General features: G+C 33.5%; 3 protein-coding genes across 7 annotated transcripts; 1 reads left to right on the plus strand and 2 right to left on the minus strand.

The window, feature by feature from the left end:
* Window positions 1-1,893: 1,893 nt before the first annotated feature.
* Window positions 1,894-6,682, minus strand: LOC130955521 (nonsense-mediated mRNA decay factor SMG7-like). 2 transcript variants are annotated; one of them, XM_057882398.1, is made up of 6 exons: window positions 6,477-6,682; window positions 5,876-5,987; window positions 5,187-5,777; window positions 4,975-5,097; window positions 4,649-4,857; window positions 1,894-4,386 (listed from the first exon to the last, which is right to left on the minus strand). In XM_057882398.1, the coding sequence occupies exons 2-6, from the start codon at window positions 5,933-5,935 to the stop codon at window positions 2,310-2,312; spliced, it is 3,060 nt and encodes a 1,019-aa protein (XP_057738381.1). In that variant the 5' UTR covers window positions 5,936-5,987; window positions 6,477-6,682; the 3' UTR covers window positions 1,894-2,309. The 2 variants fall into 2 exon arrangements, with proteins under 2 accessions (XP_057738381.1, XP_057738382.1); XM_057882399.1 differs by having other exon boundaries at window positions 5,876-5,995.
* Window positions 6,683-13,814: 7,132 nt separating this feature from the next.
* On the plus strand, window positions 13,815-14,147 carry LOC130955436 (protein RALF-like 19). Its single transcript, XM_057882281.1, has one exon. It carries the CDS (start codon window positions 13,815-13,817, stop codon window positions 14,145-14,147), a length of 333 nt encoding a protein of 110 aa, XP_057738264.1.
* A 1,497-nt stretch (window positions 14,148-15,644) lies between these two features.
* LOC130956155 (VQ motif-containing protein 4) lies at window positions 15,645-18,480 on the minus strand. 4 transcript variants are annotated; one of them, XM_057883194.1, is made up of 3 exons: window positions 17,632-18,480; window positions 16,327-16,400; window positions 15,645-16,157 (listed from the first exon to the last, which is right to left on the minus strand). In XM_057883194.1, exons 1-2 carry the CDS (start codon window positions 18,326-18,328, stop codon window positions 16,381-16,383), a joined length of 717 nt encoding a protein of 238 aa, XP_057739177.1. In that variant the 5' UTR covers window positions 18,329-18,480; the 3' UTR covers window positions 15,645-16,157; window positions 16,327-16,380. The 4 variants fall into 4 exon arrangements, with proteins under 4 accessions (XP_057739177.1, XP_057739176.1, XP_057739179.1 ...); XM_057883193.1 differs by having other exon boundaries at window positions 15,645-16,161; XM_057883196.1 differs by lacking the exons at window positions 15,645-16,157; window positions 16,327-16,400 and adding an exon at window positions 16,526-16,548.
* Window positions 18,481-22,538: the final 4,058 nt, after the last annotated feature.

Below are 22,538 nucleotides of genomic sequence, written 5' to 3' on the forward strand. Positions count from 1 at the left end.
TGATATTATTGAAAACCTTTCGAACATTTGATCGATGCTCTCATCCTCCTTCATGCTGAACATTTCATAATCCTTCATCAGCATGTCAATTCTGGTCTCCCTCACTTGCTTAGTACCTTCATGAGTGAGTCTGAATTTGTCCCATATTTCTTTATCCGTTTTGCACCTTGACACTTTTCTGAACTCTTCAAAACTGATTGCACAATGCATCAGGTTGATTGCCTTGGCATTGATTCAACCTTCTTCTTTTCTTCATCTGTCCACTCGTTGTCTTCTTTTGTCACAACCTCTCCATCATCATTTTGTTCAGTGGGAACGTCTGGTCTGTTGAGAATGATCTTCCAGATGTTGTAGTTGATTGACTGCACGAAGATTCTCATTGAAGTAGGGAGGTCTATTATTAGACTGTCCTTCAATGAGAGTGAAAGCCACAATGTTGGGACTAATATTGTTGGCCATGGATCTTTACTCCAAGTTGTGAAGCTTGACTCCTTGAGACCTTACTCGTGATACCAATTGATGGTTCTAGTTGAACTTGAGAAGGGGAGTTGAATCAAGTTGGCTTAAAACTTAAATTTTCAAACTCTGTTTCAGCAGTAGCTCGAGTTGCAGGAGATTATTTCATTTTATCTCATGTGCAGAATAAGTAAAGAGTAGGGAAGAGAAGATGAAGTCCAGCATGTATCTTGGTTCGGATTCTTTGTGCAATGAATCCTACGTCCAGTCTCCACCACAAACAATGGTGGAATTTTCACTAAAATTCACAGATTTCATACACCAATACTATTGAATTACTCCCTAATTCAACTAGTATCTACCCCTAAGCTTCCTTCACCAAAGCTTAGCTTCCCATAGTGCTGTCCTAACTAGGAAGGGAAACTAATCCTAGTTCACCAACTCAATACATCAGAAATCAGTGGCTATTCTGCATCACTCATGCCTTTTCTCTCTTGGCTTTTCAACCTCTCAATATTAGTCTTTTCAAAACAGAAAATGACACAAGACAGTCATAACAAAAAATCAGAAATTAAGCTTGAGTAGAAGAAAAAGATTTCAATTCAATGTTTGAGATGGTGCTCTGAATGTGTGCTCTCTTTTTCTTGCATTGAAATGATGGAATGAGGCTTGTTATATATCTTCAACTTGCCTTCATTTTTGCTTCTTCCATTTCCTTGTACCAGCTGCTTGTTGGAGCTGTCACTACTGGCATGTAGTCCTTTCTTCATCCTGCTCCACTGCCTCTATTATCCGAGGAGCTCGACCACTACCTCTGCTATCCTTTGTTTTTCTTTCTTCCTTGGCATGCTCTCCTTTCTCATTTTGCTCCATTTTCAGCTGCTACTGCTTTTGTGTTTTGCTCACCCACTAACCGAATGTTGCTTTGCTAATGTCCTTGGGAGAGTGGAGATGTCCTTATGTCCTTCTTGCTTTCACAGAACCACACCTGTCCTTGCATGATCCAGCTGTCCTTTTATTACATTTAGCAAATACATAACCATTTAATTTGCTGAACGGTGGTTCATGGAGGAGCTTTAGTTCTTTAACTTGCTGAGGCATAAGCTAGTCTTGTTTATTTTTTCATGAATAACCAAAGGAGTAGACCAGCTTCATTGTTTGGCAGTGAGAAGAGTTATGGGCTTGCCATAATAAAATATACATTAAACAATATTGGGCTTTCAATCTAAAGAAATGTTTGTCATCATTTATAATACTCAAAATCAACTTAGACTAAACATTTATTTTATTAGATAAATCAATCAATCCTATCATCAAATTTTATTTGGTGAAACTTAAGTGCAGTCAACTTCACGTGAAGTTGATAGTTGAGAACTGTTAAATAATTTAAATGATTTGACTAAATTTTCATCTTAAGACTCTAGCTATAGACTTCCTGAATTTCCACCATTTTATTTATATTCAACACGTTCTCAAATTCGAGCACTGCATGCATTCACTACAATTCTTAGATGGATAGATGATTGTACACAACCTCACTATATATATTTTCACGAATCATACAACCACTTCTTGAGTGAGGATCTTTTCCACATGATGTAGCTTGAATTCTTACATAACACACTTTACATGCATGTTCTAGAATAGTGTGCAGCTATGAACATATATGATTATGAATCACTCTGGATTTCCAACATCATAAAATGCTTTGAATGCAGGATTTTCATCCACTTTCACCGGGATTCCTCACTGAGGGAAATGACCGAAACATCTATATCTATATACAATCTAATGTGCTCAACTAAAGTGTAAGATACAAGTTATGAAAACGGTGAAACATATGTTTTTTTTTCTCAGATGAAAGAGTTCTGATTTCCCATGAAAGTAGGTCCTCCGAGGTTAGGATCTCTCTGGAGTCTCAACTCCTTCTCCTTCAGGTACTCTAGCAGAGACTGTGGCTCATTTCTCATGTCTGTCACAGCACCACAACCATAAGGGCTTGGCCTTTGAAAATTGTTGAAGAGACTTGCCTTCTGTTCACTTGCACCATAAGCAGACGAAGTGAGAAAACCTGGCTGCAACGGTGGTGGCCCCGGCGGTTCCATGTTTGTGTACTGGTTAGAAGGCAAAGGAATAGGATTACCCCATCTATCAAACTGATTAAACCTGTAATTCTCATGATAGAGCAAGTTTCCATTATTTCCAGGACCAGGAGTATTCATATGAGTAGGCTGCACATAATTGTTGGCCTTCTCAGGCTTATAACTCTCTCGGTACCAACGAAGCCATTCGGAGGAAGTCATTCTTCCGGGTGGCGTGTATCCATTGGTAAAAGCTGGAAATCTAGGATCATATCCGGGTGGTCCATAAGCAGAACTCAAATCTTGATAGGCACTTGGTGGTGGTGGTGGTGATTGGTTGCTTGGATATACTTGAGAACCAGATTGTAGATTGGTGAACCAAGCAGCATTATCAGGCAACAATGGAGCAGAAGGCATTGGATTTGGAACAGAATATGTGGCAGAAGAGGGATGGAAATTTGAAGATTCATTGGCCAAAATGGTAGTAACAGGGTTCTCTGTTTTGTTATTGATGGAAAGACTAGCCAAGGATGAAGTGGCTATTTCATCAATGGGTTGCAACCTGTGTTGTGCAAGACAATTTGTTCCATTATTTCTGTTGATGCTGAAGCTTCCTCTATCGAGGACCCAAGCGCTGAGCGAAGGAGGGCCGGCCGATATTGGAGCTTCAGAAGAAGTATATGCATTTGATTCCTTTGTTGAAGGTTCTTGCTGCTTGAATGATTTGTCACTCCTGAAGTTTGAAAGGGTAGCATGGAATTCCCATGGATCATTTTGAGCTGGGTTTTGTGCCATAAGCAGAGAAGTAGCACGGCGCAAACAATCATCAGAGGAGGTGTTTTGTTCATCCTTGTCTTTTGGTGATGTCTGCTCATCAGTTGAGATAGAAGGGTATGATGGTGCTGAGTTGTACCTTGTGAGAGGCCTAAAGAGAATAACCTCCTCTTCTTCCACTGCAGAGGATTTTCCATTGCTACCAGAGCTACTTAAACTATCCTTTGCTATCAGTTTGCCTTGTTCAGCCGTGGCGTCTTTGTTGATTTGCTGATTAAGATGTTTTGCACTTGTACCATTGCTGCCGGTCTCCACCTTTTCTGTTCCTTTCTTGCTGTGATCTTCATCTGAACTAGCCACATAAAACTTGTTTCCTGATTCATCACATGTTATCCACTTTTGCAAATTATTTGATCTTCTTGCAATCTTCATTCCTGCTACTCTGATACGCTCAGTGCGCAATTCAATTCCACTTTCAAAATTGTCAATGTGTTCCCAGTTACCACTGAAATCTAATGAGAAATGTGAAGAGGAAACAGGTACAAAGCCCCTTAACTCATAATCCTCCCATAGAGGGGTATTATCAAGAAGCTTCTTGGTTTTCTTTCTATTCACATTTAGTTGATTCAGAAGTTGGACAAACACATGAAAAAAATATGAAATAGCTCTTTTACTTGTCTGATCCATAGCACATGCTTCAGCCGAATCAAGCGTGCTTGAACACCACTCCACAAAAACAAGAACAGATGGCAATAAGGGGCAGTGATTTAAAGAACTAGCCTTTAAGCATCTTTCAGTGAAACGTCCCATGAAGCTGAATGCAGCGGCTAAAGCCAGCTGCATCAAATGCTTATCATTTTTGTCTTCTGATTCATTCTTTTCAAGCTTATCAAGTAGATTCTTCAGGGAAAAGATGAGCATAGAAACTACTTGCAAGGCACGGAAAGGACCTCTTCTGGCTAAATCCATTTGACGATACGACTCCAACATGTTCTTCAGTTCAATATCTTCTAGCTCCATCAGTTTATCCAACTCAACAACAGTAGATGCTAATGCAACAGGGAACTCCTCCAAACTGATTCAGGAGATAAGAAAAGTTGGATTAGAAGGCATGTAGAAGAATATGGAAATAAGTACAAAGCATTATTGAAGAATTGCTTCTGTCTGACAATTCAATATGGCATGTCCAATTCTTGCATAATATGTAATTCAATGTCCATTTATTGAAGAATTGCTTCTGTCTAACACATGCACAGACATTAAAACATACATAGCACCTAAACAGAACAAAATGCCTAGAAAATTCTAGAGCAAAATAAACTGATTCCAAGACATACCTTGATGTTATGAAGAGAAAACTTATGGTCCTGACCATAAGAGACCATAACTTTGTATCTGCAAAGTGATTACTTTCGCCTTCAAATTTACTGTAATTCGGGCTATCGCCTTTGTATTGTTCTTTCGTCTCTTCACTGATTCCCCCGAATGGTCTTAAAAAGTCAAAGCAGACTTCACTTGATGTATACTGCAGATGTGATGACCTGTTCTGCAAGATCATAAGTGACACTTGAGAACATGGCAACATAAGAAGCTTAGAAGCAGCATGGAGCATATGGATAGGGAAAAAGAAAATGTATACTCAAGAAACTGAGTATCATATTACCTTTTCAAATAGCAAGATAAGATTGTTCCAAGCATCAGGAAATGGTTCTTTAACAGCTAAACTTCTTATACTATGATACATGGCAAGAAATTCATCACCAATATATGTTGCCAGTACAGCCAACTGCAAATGAACAAGGTTACTGTCTTAGGAACAAATTTGAGTAAAAAAAGTTTTTCTTTGTGCATTAAATTCTTAAAACATATCTTTACCTGATTTTGGGGGTTACCACTATCTGGCCAAATCCTTGTTGCTACCAAATAGTGAGTGGCAGCAACTGACCAGTTATGATTTTGACTATCAGGGTTTTCACATTGTTGTTTATACCTTGAGAGGTCACCCATACAAACCAAGCAACGATGACATAAATATTGACATTTCAGCATGACATCTGGTTCAACAGAAGTAGAGGTCCAACCCTTCTTGTAAAACAAAGCCTCTTCTGGCACTGCATAGTGTTTTCTGAGTTTCACAATCAAAGTTTGGTAAAACTCAATAGCTTCTGACAGAAATGACTTAAATGACTGCAAATGATTCTCTGCAGCAGCATCTTGTGATGTGCCTGATTTCTTTCCGGCAGCATTACTGGAACCTTTCTTTTGTATTTTGCGAAATTCATCAATGTGCTTATAGTGGAGCTTCCACAAAGAGTATTCAAGATCTTGAAGTTCTGACTGTGTGTGATTGTTCAAGAGTATTCTCTCATAACTAGACCGGACCTTGCGGTACAAGTCTTGAGCTTCGGCGTTTAATAGGCCTTTAGAATGAATCAATGTCCATAGCTGCTTTTCAGAATTCCCTATCTGAACATGCCACAAAGTTGAAAGGTAAGTAAATGAAGTAAATAGTTTCCTTAAAAATAAAGCCTAACAACAAGGAATGGTAGTTTTAGAAAATCCACCTCAAGGAGAACCTTTTCTTCTTTATGATCTACAGGTTGAAGATGTAAATTAGGTGTCATGCTTGAAACTGAAGAGCTTCTTTCAAAGGTAATGCATCAGTTAGGCACAATCCTGATCAACTCCAATGATAACATTTCAATTTTCAATGGCCAAAATGCAAGAGAGAGAGAAAAAGAAGACAATTAATTAAGCTCATGATACCAGTACCCTAACATTTCAGGGAAAACAGTGTCAACACAAGCAAAATCTGAGATCTAACCAAACAATTGAACAATCAGTTGACCATGGTGGATAAGCAAAAGATGAATTCATTCAAGGCAGGATGCAAGCAAGCACAGAAGTTATGTTTGTGAAAATAAAATAAAACAGAATAAGAAATAGTCTTAGAATAATATCATACCAGGTTTACACTCAAAATAGAATAAGCAAAGTTTGGAAGCTAGTTGCAAGTTTCATTACTAGACTCATATCAGAGCTCAATTTCTTAAATTTCCACCATCACCAACACAAAAAGGAAAGATATTTGATTACCCTTTAAGGTCAAGAGTCAAGACAGAGAAGCATACTCAAAATAATTCAGCAGAGGAAAAAGAAAGTTACCTAATAATGAAGAAGATATGAAGCTTGAGTGCAGAATTCAAAGTGCAGTTAGAGATAGAGATGCCAGTGTGTTGAAAGAGAAGAAGAGAAGAAACAAGAAGAATCAGTGTGTGTTTCAGTTGTGAAACAGACAAAGTAAAAGGTGGGATTATGAATTATGATGAGATGACACTCAAAATGAAATTCAAGACAAAACTAGTTACAACTGTTAACCCCCCTTCTTTTTTTCTTTTGGCTTTTCTTATTGAATGTCTTTCTTTCTTTACCTTGTCACCATTTAATATTATTCCATAAAAAACAACTCATTATAAGGTGAAAATTCACGTGTAGTTCACTTCGGTCGTTGGATGAAAATTTAGTCAAATCAGTTAAATTATTTAACGACTCTCAATTATTAACTTCACGTGAAATCGACTACATCTGAGTTCCTACTCTTATTATAATTAATTAATTATAATAAAGAAATAAATAAAAGTGCCTTATCATCATCCATTTCTCTGCCTAATAAATATATTCAGCAAGATCACTTGTAAATCAAGACAACGACTATCTCCGTGCCACTTCCTTCAACTTATCCTCTGATTTCTTATGTACCATCATCTAGTACTCTTTTAACAAATACCATTATATTATTAAAAATAAATTAATATGGGCAAAAACTAAGATATTTTTAGCTTATAAAGTGGTGGTTACTCGTTAGAAATATTATAGTGGGTCAATTAATTATCTAAAATTGATAGTTAGTTCCATAACTATATCTTATAAGTGTCAAATTTAACTAAAACACACCACATCATAGATGCATTTACTTCTATATCCTTTTTCTTTCTTCTTCTTTATGGGACCCCAAAGAAGATTCCCTTAGCTTGACCCCAAAAAATACAGTGAGTATGTAGAATTATTGCACCTATTAATTAATTTTCTAATCAATAATGCTAGGAACCAACTTTATATAAGTCAAGAATCAGCTAACTGATAAATCAGAGGCACTGGTAACTTTAACCGGATGTTGCTATATGGATGTTTCTTTTTCTTGTAAATTGGATGGTTTTGGATATGATTTCTATGTTTCATGTGTTACGCATCAATAAAACATAATTAATTATATGGAATCAACTAATGAATGATCAAAGCATATGTGCCGTGATTCTCTCCTATCACTAGCGTATCTTCCCTCATGTTTTGAACGTGGTCAACAATAATTTAAAAAATAAATTAAATTATAAATTAATAAAACTAATTATAATTAATTATGTTATTCCATTCTTGGCTGATTATTAGTTAGTTCCATATACTTTTTCTTTTCTAATTATAGCGGCTTTTTTCATATCCTTGAAAATATTTGGTTTAACTTTAGTAATTTTTTTTGTTTATCTAAACGGTATCCTCTAATTCGACAGGTTAAGGATTAATTCGTCGCGGATGTGAGCTCTATTTATATATGGTAAAAACTGTCGATTTCACGTGAAATTAATACCTAAAAATTATTAGATGAACGACTTTCAAATATCAACTTCACGTGAAGTGGATTTCAGTTGAGTTTTCACCTTTATATAAGAGATAGATATATCGATCTACAATTTATTACATTAAACAAGAGTATAGGCCTTTTGTTATTATAATATAATTTGATAGCATCTAGTTTTTTGCCACATTGACACAAATATATATATATACATATGACCATACATGTGTGCATGGTGGAGTGGCTGCTGAAAATGAAAGTGTTGGTTGGGATGTCATGTTATGTTCTCATCCAATTTCCAAATAATGCTTCAATTTTGAAAATCTGAAAAATGTCTTTTTCTCATTAGCTGAGTCATTGCTCACAAATCATTTTCAATTATTTTACTACTATATTATATGTTAATTAATGACCACATTTGCATGATTCTCACGGTATTGAATGTTTATTAGCGCTCTTGCGAAAGAAGTATTTGCTAAGGAAAAATTAAATATCTAATCCTACTATTATGGTATTAAAAAAAAGTGAAAACTCAGGTGTAGTTGACTTCACGTGAAGTTAATATCTGAGAACTGTTAGATGATTTGACTAATTTGACTAAATTTTAATCTAATGACTCTATTCTCAAGTATCAACTTCATATGAAGTCGATTTCATTTGAATTTTCACCTTAAAAAAACGAAATTAGCCAAAAATAAAAAAGGAGCATGTACATTCATTCTATTTATTAATATATATAGTTAGATGTTTTTGTGAGATTCTTTTCCTTTACAATAATATCACAAAAGTGCTATTTATTTATTTATTTTCCATCGGTTTTATAGAATAACCAGTTTTGGTGAAGTTAAAGCTTGCACGCTGTGTATAGGAGCAAGCTTTTTCAAAGTAATACGGAAAGCAAACCATAAATTAAACAACGATTATGAGTATTAGTTAGTACTTAGTACATGAATTATGGAAATTAAGGGGGTCCCACAAGACAACCATCATCATCATGGGATAATAATTAGATTATCTCACCAATTTTGTATTATTTAGAGATAAAGATAATATCCCAAATTTGAAGTCACACGAGTTCCATTAAGATGAATAGAGACATGATGAGAGATTATAAATTAATTTGTGTCATAATAAGACACCATATAAATCATATCCATTTTCATGCCAAAATTCATTTTTTCATTATTCATGTAACATGCTAATGTGGGACCCACTTGTCTCATCTCCATCCTACAGTTACTGTTGATTATGGAACCAATGATTTCTTCTCAAGAAGCACGACAAAACGCAGAAAATTTGCGAATGAAATTGCTTATGACATGGATAAATGTAAGTATAAATGCAATTTCCACATTAAACTTATACAAACAGTTACCTCAACTGAAAGGTTGAGTTTGAAATTTTGTTGCATAAAAAAATTAGATAAAAATAAACTAATTTATTAGGAGTGTGATTATTATTGGTATATATATGTAAAAAATTCCTGGAAAACAAAACTTTTAAATGTGATTGTGATTTAATTTTGCGTGGATATATTGTAATACAAATGTTTAATTATGGATGTAACACCTGGATAAATTTGATGATATCTCATTTGGAGTCTACCCATTTAATAATTGCACTGAAAATGATGGAAATAATAATAATAATAATAATAATAATAATAATAAGGAAGCACTTAAATTTTAGAAGGTTACCCATAATGAGAAGCATGATGATGTGATCTAAAATAACCTAAGCCATCACTTTGTTGACATTGTATATTTAATATGATTAAACTTGACTATTAGCAGAAATTAAACTCCACAAAGATGAACAAATAACAATAATGATATATGTTTTCCACACGCACTACAACATGCAGTCGCCAAAGTTGACATTTTGTGTCCCAAGTTGATGAAATTGGAGACTCAACTAATTCTTCCTTAGCCGTTTCGGAGCGTTAAATAAGCAAAAATATTTAATTAAAAAAAATTAGTTAAAACTTATTTAATATTAATAATATTTTTTTGGAAGATGTTACTATAAAGACGCAGAAAATGTATTTTTTTAAGATATTTTTTAATAATTAAAATTTAACACATATTATGTTATTTTTGTCAAAATTATGTCAGACAAATTAATTTGACCGAAAAATAGTGAATCAAATTTTGAATTCATCTAAATTAATATTATTTTTTATAAAAAATGACTACAATACTCTTATTATATAAAATTAGTAAAATACTCTTATTATATATATTAATTTTAAAATTTTAAATTCTAGCCATTTTTTTCTCTATTATTATAGGGTTAGAATTTAAATTTTTCAAAATTTATATATATATATATGATAGGAATATTTTAGTTGTGTTTTATAATAGGGATATTGTAGTAATTTTTTATAAAAAATATTAATTTATACCGGTTAAAAAATTTAATTTATTAATTTTTTTTGTTAAACTAATTTGTCCAGTTTAATTTTAATAAAAATAATACTATTTAATTGATTATATATGTTAAATTTTAATTTTTAAAAAATATCTTAAAAAAATATTTTTGACATCTTTATCTAGGTGGCTTCTTATTTTATTTTATTTTTTTTTGTTATCTTAACATTAAATATTTACGAACGGCTTTGGTTTCGTTATTGGTCATCTCAGTGGAAGAAAGAAATGCTAATATGCTAAGCTAAGCTTAGATGCCTATAATGAAATATATACTTTTGACCTTTGCATCCTTCACATTTAGTAAGGTTTAATTTTCCGCTACTGTTGGGGAATCCTAGGTTTCATTATAGCTAACTAAAGCAACATAAGAGAACAGGAAAAAGGGGAAACAAATAAAGAGTTGAATAAAAGCATTGTTATTTCAGAATTTCCAAGAGGCAAATTTGCCCAAAAAATATGCTGCAAAGGTTTCCTTAACCCCTTTATAAATACATCAATTCGGGTTATTTCTGAGATTTTAGTTTTATTTACTATTGCTATAAGAATATTTATTATTGAATACGATGACTGATCCTTCACTTGCTTATAAATACTTTGACGGATCCAACAATTGATAGAATAGTTTTTTAATAACTTTACTGCATTTATTATCTTGAAAACTTTGAAATCACGTCATTATATGAGGTGCTATAGAGGATATTGCCATGGTGAAAAATCGTGACCATAGATAGATTATGATCACGGTTTTAAGTGGGGTGATCATAGAGTCTATGGCCACGGTGAAAACGGTGACCATAGGTTGGGCTATGGTCACGGTTTTAAGGAGGGGTGATCATAGAGGCTATGACCATAGATAAAGCTAAACCGTGACCATAGATTAACCTATGGTCACGGTAAAAAAACGTGGCCTAAAGTGTCAGATTTTGAAAATTGAAACCGTGACCATAGATCAAAAAACCGTGACCATAGACCTATGGCCACGGTAAAAAACCGTGACCATAGGTCCAAAACCGTGACCACAGATCTATGGCCACCCTTTTTACTAGCTATGGTACCGTGACCATAGGCCTTTTTTTTTGTAGTGACACCAAATACCATTTGTTCTATGCGTGAAGATCTAGCCAAGTTATAACTACTTTTTAGAACAGTGTGTTATTTCGTTGGAAGAGTTATACATCGATTTAATTAGAACACTACGAGCAAAAATATTTGTAAAGATAATCCAATGCTCAACTAAATAAGGATAAAAGATAATTATAATATTGTTTAGAATGACCAATATATTTTGACGTAGTTAAAATTTTGTATTTATAGAGTTATTATGTTATATATAGGCGGTTACTCAATAGACTTAGTATTGCAGAGTTGTTGAAGATATGTTAGCTTAATTTTGTGGTAACTATTCCTGAGTGTATTCATATAGTTCTATTATAGTCGAAATTCTTCTAACTGAAGATAAGTTATCTCTATTATTTCACATGGATTCTGATTTATAGGTATAATTAGGTCGAGTTATAATTAACGGATCAACAAATATAATTGAGCCGAGCTATGACTAATAGATCAATATATAAATTTAGGTCGAACTATAGCTACGGGATCACCATTAATTTGTCTGAATAAATATGTACAAATAACAAGTCTATGCAAAATATGCTTTTTTTGTCGTAAAAAACTCGGGGTGTACATGCCCGACCCGGCTCCAAACACTTTAGGGGTTACTTTGGTGTGATTTCATTAGGTTTAGAATTGGGTAAGGGTCTCAATAATAGACTCGGTCATTATTTCGGGTCGGTTCCGAGCCATAACTCGAGTCACCCGAACTCGGTCTGATGGCCCGGTTATCATAAATAATTAATATTTTGTGTTATTAGTGATTGATTATGGTTATTTTTATGTGGAATTTAAGTATTGTAAACTTTAATATTTTGTGTTATTAGTCATTATAAGACTATAAGTTAATGTTTTATGTTTAAAATATATAAGATTTTAGATTAATGGCATAATATTATGTTATTTATATTGATTTAAAAATTTGGTGTTATTAGACAATATTAGTATTGATTATGGTTATGCTTTAATTTTAGAGGGGATTGGTTCTTGTTATATTTTTTTAAGTGAATTTTATCATATTAAATAATGGTTGGAGTCTTGAAAATTTGGATATTTTCACATGCTAGCTTACAAGAAGGTATCAAGGTAATATAATGTTAACGACCCAATTTTTACCCGATTTTTATCTGTGGCTCGAAAATATATAGATTTCATTGGGTTCAGGGCCGGGTTCGAGTCTAACAAATAGACCCGACATATATTTCGAATCGGATACGAGTCACATCAAATCCGATTTCACCCGACCCATGAACACCTCTATAAAATATTATGGCCGTTTGACTACAGATATATATTTTATTATATTTTTCAATTAAATAACATAAAATGGATAAAGTACATAGATAAATAAATTGAAAATCAGTATTATATAGATGTCTTAAATTAAATTGTGTTATATATTTATCTCGTTTATAACTCTATATAAATTAAATCGGTTAAATTTGATTTACACTAAAAATATGTATTGATTCGATTTATTATTTGTGCAGATTTAATTTATATGTATTTTAATTCGATTTATATATATAGAATTGCAAACAAAATAAGTATGTAATACAATTCGGTTTAAGACATGTAGGTAATATTAATTCCCAGTCTATATATATATCTCCATGTAATTTATCACATAAATCTGTCTTTCGTGGGTAATTTTTCCAGCGCACGTGTAAGATTTTAATTTGGACAAGGACACAAGGCCATGAGAATATATATAGCAGCCATGCTGGAAAATCAATAGGCCCATGGATGAAAGCCCAATTGATCACAGGCCACATGGACTCCTTAAGGAGTAAGAACATTGAAAAAATATTAAAAGTTAGTGAGAACCTATATTGGTGCAATCTAATTAGAATCAGAAGTATAACTTAACGAGTAATTACAAATTAGAAACAAAAATTGATATATTAAGAGTTTAGCACAAATATAGCAGCCCGGGAGCTTTGGAGGCAATACTAAATTTAGTAACTGTTGCAAAATCCGTTAAGATTGTTAGAAGAAACAAAGCAACCTTCAATTTTGACCAAATTCATGCATGCCACTCATTTTATCTCAAAAACCTTTACACAAAAATGATTACATCAACTAATTTAGCAAATACACCACACAAATTCTATTTCTAAACTCTCCTTTCTTTTCTATCCAAAACATAAACCAATTCTCATCCCTATTTTTTCACCTATATCCACCCTTTCTCCAACCCAACCAAGTTGGGCAAGAATAATAATAATAATTAAAAAAAAGAAGCATTTTAAAAGGCTTTTTTTCCTTTTTTTTTCCTTGTTGCATTCCAACCCAGAACCAAACCAAAATCCTTGCCCCATTTGAATCAAAATGGAGTCAAAGGCATTGCTTGTTATCGTCGTCCTGGCCACCTTAGCTTTCGCCATTGTGGCCGAGGCAACGAAAATCCACGAATTCTCAAGGCTTACTTCCCCTGGTGACTATGATCTGCTCGTCGATGACAACGAGTTCTTGATGAACTCGGAGTCAACTCGTCGGACACTGGCACAGGCACGGTACATAAGTTATGCTGCTCTTAGGGCTAACCAAATCCCATGCGGTCAACGTGGACGTTCTTACTATGATTGCAATAAAAGACAAAGGGCCAACCCCTACCGTCGCGGTTGCAGTCGCATCACAAAATGCCAAAGAACCATGGATTGATTCAATTCAAAACTATACAAATTTGGGATGATCCTTTGCATAACGCTATAATATTAATTACTAGATTTTCTCCCATGCATTCAGACACAATTTACATATATATGGTGTTAATGTAACATGTATGTGCCTCTTTCTCTTCTTTTTTTTATTGTATTTTGTTATTATCGTTATTATCAAATGCAAAGGAAATATATATATATATAAATAAAATATTTATTAAGTGATTTAAGTGTTACATGAACCTTCACGTGCAACTAACTATTCTTTCTTTAATTTCTTCCCCAATATGTATAGACATACATTTTCCCTCGTTCTTTTTCTATTAAGCGAACCATGTTTGTGTGTCTTTCATGCATTAAAGTAGAAAGTTTGGTAATACCAAACAGGAATATTTAGAATGTTATTGGTGTGCATAATCAGGTTTATGCTAGTGTTAATCATATCCAAAGCATGGGTGACAATTTTGCTCCTCGTGCGGTGTTGAAAGTTCCTCTATTAGTCTATTACATTAATATATATATATTTTTAAATATGTTTAATAGACCATCCAACTGGTTAACCTTCAACTAATAATGCTACTTTTAATTGCGTTATTCAACGTCATGTTAGCCATAATACCAAGTTTAATTTATTGATAGTGGAGGAGCTTAGAGATTGACATAAACCAAATTACAAAGCCACACATACGCTTGATTTTGTGATTTTGGTTGAATCAAGGTGATTTACTAAATATGTTTTTCACCCCCTAATATGAATTTAGTATATATCGTAAGACGCAAGTCTATACCATCCATGGACCTACTCACTTCCGTTATTTATTATTTATTTATTCTTCTGCTCAAGTAAATTTAAGTCTCTAAAAACACATAATAAGCTTATTAATAATAAAAAATATTAAATATTTTTATTTAATAAACATAAATTTTTTAATAAAAATTTTCTCAATTTATAAACTTAATATGTGTTTTTTTTTTACAATATCTTTTAAGGACTAATCTGCTGCGGTAATTTTTCTGCTCAAGTAACTTTAAGTACTGATTATTAAAAGAGTTAGCTAACATGAACTCTAAAAATATATAATAAGCTTATTATTAATAAAAAATATTAAATATTTTTACTTAATAAATGTAAAATTTTCAATAAATTTTTTTTTAATTTATAAATTTAACATGTGTTCTTTTTTTTTTTACGGTATCTTTTAAGAATTAATTTGACCTCTCAACACTTATTTAAGTGAATTAGTAAACTAACTACTGGACCAACTTAACTTAGTTGACACGTTCTTATTTTTTGTTCTAAATAATCAATAACTAAAATTTATTGGAACCCAACTAATCTAAGCTTAAGCCCCAGAAATTATGTGCTCTACGTACAATTTTAACGTTTTGTCGAGTATTACTAAAAAAGGTAAAAGTATCTCCTAACCCCCTTTTTCCACTTGAAATGATTAATTGACTTGATTGATACATAGAAATGAGAAAGTGAATTAATCTAAATTATGTGAGTAAAATAAATAAATATAAGGCTAAGTTTGTGGAAGCGGTGTGGGTTCTACCAAGTTGAAGGTAGCGAAGACATGGTCAAAGATGTCATGGTTGAAGTTTCCTCATCACAAAGACTTGAATGGATAGGACATAAAATCAAAAGATGCCACATGTGAAATGTTTTATAATTTTCAGAAAACATGAAAGCGAAGGAAAATAATAGAAGGTGACATTGATAAATGAAAATGGGTCAGCAAAGGCAACAGGGGATTTTCATAGCAGTGCACATGTCAAGTTTCAAATTACCAATAAATGCATCACCAACCATGAGTTGCAAAGTCCACAAAAATAATGTAACACCACACAAACAAACAAAGGAACAAACAATCATCCAACACACAAAACAAAACCCATTCCTTCCTTTGCTTTCTTCCCTCCCCATCTTTTCTTTACCTTTCATCATCACAAGTCCCACTTCCCCCTCTTCCCTTCATTTTCTCATGTCCCCATTCACTACAGTTTTGGTCTCCCTTCAGTCAAAAAGAAAAAATAAAATATCCTATCAAATACTCTTTTAAAATACAGGGAAAAAAATAAATTTTTACTTGTTTATTTAAAAAAAAAAAAAAAACTCTTTTTTGAATGTACTAGTTAGCAAATCCCTTTTATAATTGAATTGAAGAAAGAAGGACTACCTTTGCATGATTGCTTTTTACGGCTGTTCAAAGCTTTATATTCAAGACCCTGACTCAAAAGAAACCAAGGGTCCCTACCATAAGGAGGAAAAGAACAAAACAAAACAGAAATAAGAAAAGAAAAAGAAAAAAAATACTTATACTTTAATGGATATGGATTGTGATTTTCTTGTTCACACCATGAATGGCTCAAGCTTAGTCTGACTTCTCCTTATCACATTACTGCAGCAATTTTTTTCAAAGTACATGTGCAGAGCAGATGAACTATCACATTACATAATCTAAAGTTTTCATTAACAAGAATTGGCCTACCACCTAACAAGTTAAGAATCAAACTTAATAGTTAACAGCAATTACTCAACAAGGGTGGACTTTCTTTTTATCCCACCATAAATCCATTTTGCAGACATGCTTAGATCAATGCATGTGGTTGTTTGGGACAAAAAGCACAAAGTAGTTTTTTTTTTTTTTTAAATAAAAATGGATGGTTAATGCTTAGAATTAATACACGAGGTGATAAACACATGGATCATCAATGGCATCCTTCCCTGACACAGAAAGCCAACAAAAAGGGTCAAGATTCCTTTCCCATTCTTCTACTCTTTGTTTGACAGCTAGCCCCAAAGCTGCTTTTGCAATTTGATCCTCAAACCCCAACACTCTTTCCTTCTTTTATTTATTTTATTTTATTTTGAGGGGGTTCCTTTCACATGCCAGGTTTCTTCTCAGTTCCTAACACCTTATTACTGTAATGTAATATTATAGTGCCACACCAACCAATCAACCATGAATGCCCTCAACCCCAAGCAACTCAATTGGGATCACATAATTCAATTTCGGCATTCAATGCTGCCTTTCTGACACTGCATCATTTTGACGATAAAATCATCTGAATAATTTTTTTTTTTTAAAATCATCCAAATACCCCCACATAATTGACCAAATCTAAGCCGTCAAAAGTAGTAAAATTCAGATTCACATTCTCAAATTACTTGAAGCTTTTCTAATCTATAAGCTCAAACTACTAGAGAAAAACAGAGAACCGAAGTAGTAATAAAATTAAATTCCAAAAAAAAAAAGAGGAAACACGACGATTCTACATACAATTGAAGCAAGATTCTTCCATTCTCTCTCCATAAACCCGTTACAAATTCATCGCTATTTCTTCCCCTCATCATGATCATGAATGCCAATATTACATATAAGAATCTTCCACAAAATCCAAATTGAAATTAAATTAACAAAAGAAGAAGAATATAACTCAAGATGCAGCAGCAGAAGCAGAAGCAGAAGCAGAAGAAGAACCTGAAGGAGAAGCTCTAGGAGAAGTTGTTGGGAAGAGAGGGAGCAAGCGAGGTTCAGAATCCCGAGGAGTGGAAGCAGGCGAAGGGTGCAGGAAGAACCCTTTCTCCTTTATGGCTTTGTCTTCAGCCTCGGAATCCAAACCGGGGGAGCTGCTGAACCCGGTTTGTTGTTGGGAGGGGCCGGATCGGTCGAACGGGTCGGGTATCAGTGGGGTCACGGGGCTGAGAACAAGAGCGGGAAAATCGAGGATGCTAGGTGAAAGGATCTCGGGTTTTCGGGGCGAGAAACCCGACCCGATTGGTGAGAAAACGGGCATCAAAGGGTTGATGTTGAGGTTCTTTAGGGAGTTCCTTCGCTCGTAGAGCTTGAAGCCTGACTGCTGCTGTTGCTTCTTGTTAGCGTTGGGCTTTATGGGCGGGATGCTGTGGTTGTGGTGGTGTGGGCTTGCGGGCTTCGAAGCCTGCTTGGCTGTCTCTGATGAGCCCGTCAGCATTTGGACCACCTGCTTGAAGGAAGACGTGTCTGCCTGAACGAATGTTGTCGGGTACGGGTTTCCGGGTTCGGATCTCGTGATGGGCTTTTGAGCCTGAGGTGACAGTAGTAGCCCATTGCTGCTGCAGCTGCTGCTGCTTGCGGCGGTTGTAAATGGTGCTTTGTGGTTGTTGTCTTGGTACCTTGGGGACATGGTGGACTCCATTGGTGACTCTCTCTCTCTCTCTTTCTCTCTTTCTCTCACCCACACTGATTTCTAGAGAGAGAAAATAATAACAACGGAAGAGAGAGAGAGAGGGGGGAAGTGGAGGGGACTTTAGTAAGAGTAGAGAGAGATGGAGGTGAGACTTTGGTTACTTTGGTTTTGTATTTGCTGAGGGACCTTGAAGTCTTTTCTCACTCTTCTTCATTCTGCATATGCTATATGCTAATCCATCCTTACGCGCACTCTAAGCTGTGTAACCCACTCAACTATACATAATTACATATTACTCCCTCCTTTAAAATATTCATGTCTTTTACATTTTAGTATATTAATAATTTGACGTATTTTAGTAAAACATTATTAGATTTTTAGTTTAATGATACAATTGACATACCAAATTCTTTCGTAAAAAAAAAAAAAAACAGGCGTTTACTTATACAATTCTAGCAAAGGCAATAATTTTTCAGTGTTGGATTAAACTAATAAGAATCTAACGTTAGTCTCCTTCAGCTTCAGGCTTCAGCCAGTTAACCTACGCGCATGTTGGCAGGTGATTCCAATATATCAATTGAGGTACTCAACTCTAATTTATGCATGGCAATATTAGTTTAAATTATATATTAAATTTTGTCAAAATGACAATTACTTATGAATATAAAGTGTATATATATATATATACACACATATGTAATGGAAATAGACACACTTAGGGAAATATATTTATATTAAAATCCAACTCTGGATTTGGATTTGTTTGATTTCCTTTTTTTTTTTTGTAATGTCTATTTGAGGGATTTAATAAGGTATGAAGTTTAATGTCTATTTTTTTTAGACTTTATATTCCGATGTATATTAAAAAAATTTGAGGGATTTAATAAGATATGAGGTTTTCATGATACATTATTATTTGATTTATTAGTTAATATAATAATAATGTTAAAAAAATAATAATTTAAAGTTATAATATATTTAAAGTTATAATATATTTAATTTAATATTTATAATTTTATGTATATAATATTTAAAATTATATATTTATTTTAGAAATAATTAATGAATATAACATAAGATAAAGTTAGACTGATTTAAATTGATTTTTTTAATTATTTATCAAATATTTTTGTTAATATAATTAAGCCTTATTAAGATTCTAGCTTTGACTGCAATTTCTTATTAATAATTTTTTCATAAATATAAAATGGGTAGTGCTAGGGAGCCAATGGCTTAAGTGTACAATGTGTACAATGGGCTAAATTTTTGGTTCATGAATAAAATGAACATCACCATACTAGCTAGAATAACCATCCGATACCAAGGATAACCATCCGGATACCAAGGATAATAAACATCTCAATAAAAAATTAAACTAATTTTGGGATTCACCAAGAATCGAACTCTTGATCTTTCGAATCTAGAACTCTAATACCATATCTGAAACCACTCATCCCAAAAGCCTAACCTGACAGGACAATGTAACACTAATGGTCATATCTCTAATACTTCTTAAACCTCCATTGTACACATTGTACGCTTAGGCCATTGGCTCCCTAGACTTTTTCATATAAAATTATTTCCAAAACAAATTCTTGCGAATGATATTTTCATGACGGTTATATATACTACCGTTAAGATGGAAAATGAATATCTATAAAATAAAAATATGTATTTTTTATACAAATATGAAATAAAATAAAATTAAAACTTATTATCAACTTTTCTTTAAATTTTTTATTTATATAAATAAAATAAATATATTAATTATTGAAATAAAAATTTAAAAAATATTTACTGATTTAAATTTTTGATCTTATCTCATTTACAGTATAAACCATATGACATTTATATATCTCGTTTATCCTGTAAACGAGATATATATATATATATATATTATCGAGGATATAATATAAAACTAGCATGCACTAACAAAGTGAGTTGAAAACAACATAAATAACATCCCAATAAAGTATATACAGCATCATAAGTAACATCCCAAATGAGTTGAGAACAACATTCAAAGCAAATACATAAATATACATTTGTTACCTTGTAGCCAATGAATACCGGTAGATCCCTTTATCTGGTGGACACCACTAAAGAAATCTCTAATAGATCCAACTCATCAAAAGTGGAGTGCAATTGGCGATATCTCTGACGTCCCGCTGTGCCACCGAACAAAGTGACTAGTACGTCCAGGCCAGCACAGCCGAGTCCCAGGAAAGCGTCCTATACTCCCTGAAGTCTCGGAGAAGCGGTAGCCAACGTATGTGCACCAGGTTGTTGGACTTGTCAGTCATCAGATACCCTCCGATAAGTAATATAATATAGCACTTGGCGTACTATCAGAGGGTCTCCGGATCGTCTGTCGAGGGCATCTGGTGGACACGATCCTGCAATCACACAAGCTTGAGCGTGAAGGACTCATTTCTCTGCGTAGCCTGTTGTGCCGCCATCGAAGGCCTGGCACCAAGTAGCTGCTCCACCATAGCCCACGTCTCCGTGCTGTACCACCTACCGAAGTCACGGAGGCACCCCCAACGGGGTTACCGTGTGCGCGTAGGTCTAGGTGGTACGCCACGTCCTGTAGGATAATAGTGACCTCACCCCAAAGGAGATGAAACGTGTGCGTATCCAGACGCCATCGCTCCACAAGTACCAAAATAATAAAATTGTCAAAAGTAAAGTCTCTGAGGGGCACTATGTCGCTGAATTCAGCCTCAGCCAGATACGGGACGATGGCATCGGGCGGAGGAAGGGTATGACTCACTCGTCGAGGCAGTAGAAGGTGAGAAGAATAACAAAATGATTCAACCTTATAAAGAGATTATTATAAATTTTTGTTTTACTTAATTCTTACTTTCTTTTTTTTTTGGTTTAGTAATTAGACCAGCTTAACATGATACACAGCACATTAAACGTTAAGCAAATATTTCTATCTAACTTACAGCTACTTCTAGTTAAGAACATACTTCTATGTTTCTAGCTTACACATGCATCTAAATTACATATGTCAGTAAGCAAATCCTAATTATGACGTTATAACTACTAACAACCTAGCACAAGAAAAATAGAGTTCCAAACCAATAACTAAGTCATAACAACTTTGTACAAGCAAATAGAGTTCTAAATTCCACCTAGATACCCATCCGTAAACCATTTAACTACGTTCTTGTCACTTCAGGATTTCCCTAACAATAGTCATATACTTAGATTACACAAACAAAACGCTACTAACCTCGAAGTCGGCCGCTCCAGCGTAATGCGACGTCTCGTTCAGCCAGTTGATTTCTCCGTCATTCTCCGCCTGCCGCGCCATCACCGTATTAGTCTAAAATAGGGTCGAAAACGGTTAAAGATGGAAGAAAGATGTTGACTAAATCAAAATGGGACCCGGAAGACCATTGTAAACGATTTCTATTTATAGACGCAGATAGGATTTATCTCGTTTACACTGTAAACAAGATACATGAAAAGTCATCTCATTTACAATGTAAATGAGATAAGACTGAAAAATTTGGAACGGTAAATATTTTTAAAATTATTTATTTCGATAATTATTATATTTATTTTATTTATAAAAATAAAAATTCCTTTTTTATGCTGTCATTGTCATATTATTAAAAATGTTTGAATTCACTGAACTGCAACACAAAAGGACACAAACATGGTCATATTTAATTATTTATGAACATCTTTTGTTTTTTGTTTTTTTTTGGTACATGTATCTTTGCTTTTCAACCTCGTTAGATTATCTTTGACCGTCAAAACTGAGATAAATTACGACATTTACTAATAATGCTTCTTAACGTTAGATTATATCATTGACCATCAAATTAAAACCATTTATTTCTTCCTTCAACGAAATATTTAATTAAAATTTTGACTAAATTAATTATCAGAATAAAAAATGAATCAATATTGATTGAATTTTACTTGCAGATTATCCTCATGAAAAAAAAACTAAAGAAATTAACTTTTTAATTTATTTATTACTTACAAAATTTTAAATATTTTTCTACCAAACATTTCTTGGATATTGATTTATATTACCTATACTAAAAAAATTTAATAAATATATTTTAGATACATTGAAATTTTAATTATTTAACTTTTCTACAAAAATGATATCAAGTGCCTTAATTAAAATCCTTAAAATATTAACAGTATATTAATTATCAAAAATTCTAACTCATCTTTTTACTTATTTTTCTAA

The sequence above is a fragment of the Arachis stenosperma genome, chromosome 10 (genome assembly GCF_014773155.1).
Source record: "Arachis stenosperma cultivar V10309 chromosome 10, arast.V10309.gnm1.PFL2, whole genome shotgun sequence".
Classification (NCBI taxonomy): domain Eukaryota; kingdom Viridiplantae; phylum Streptophyta; class Magnoliopsida; order Fabales; family Fabaceae; genus Arachis; species Arachis stenosperma.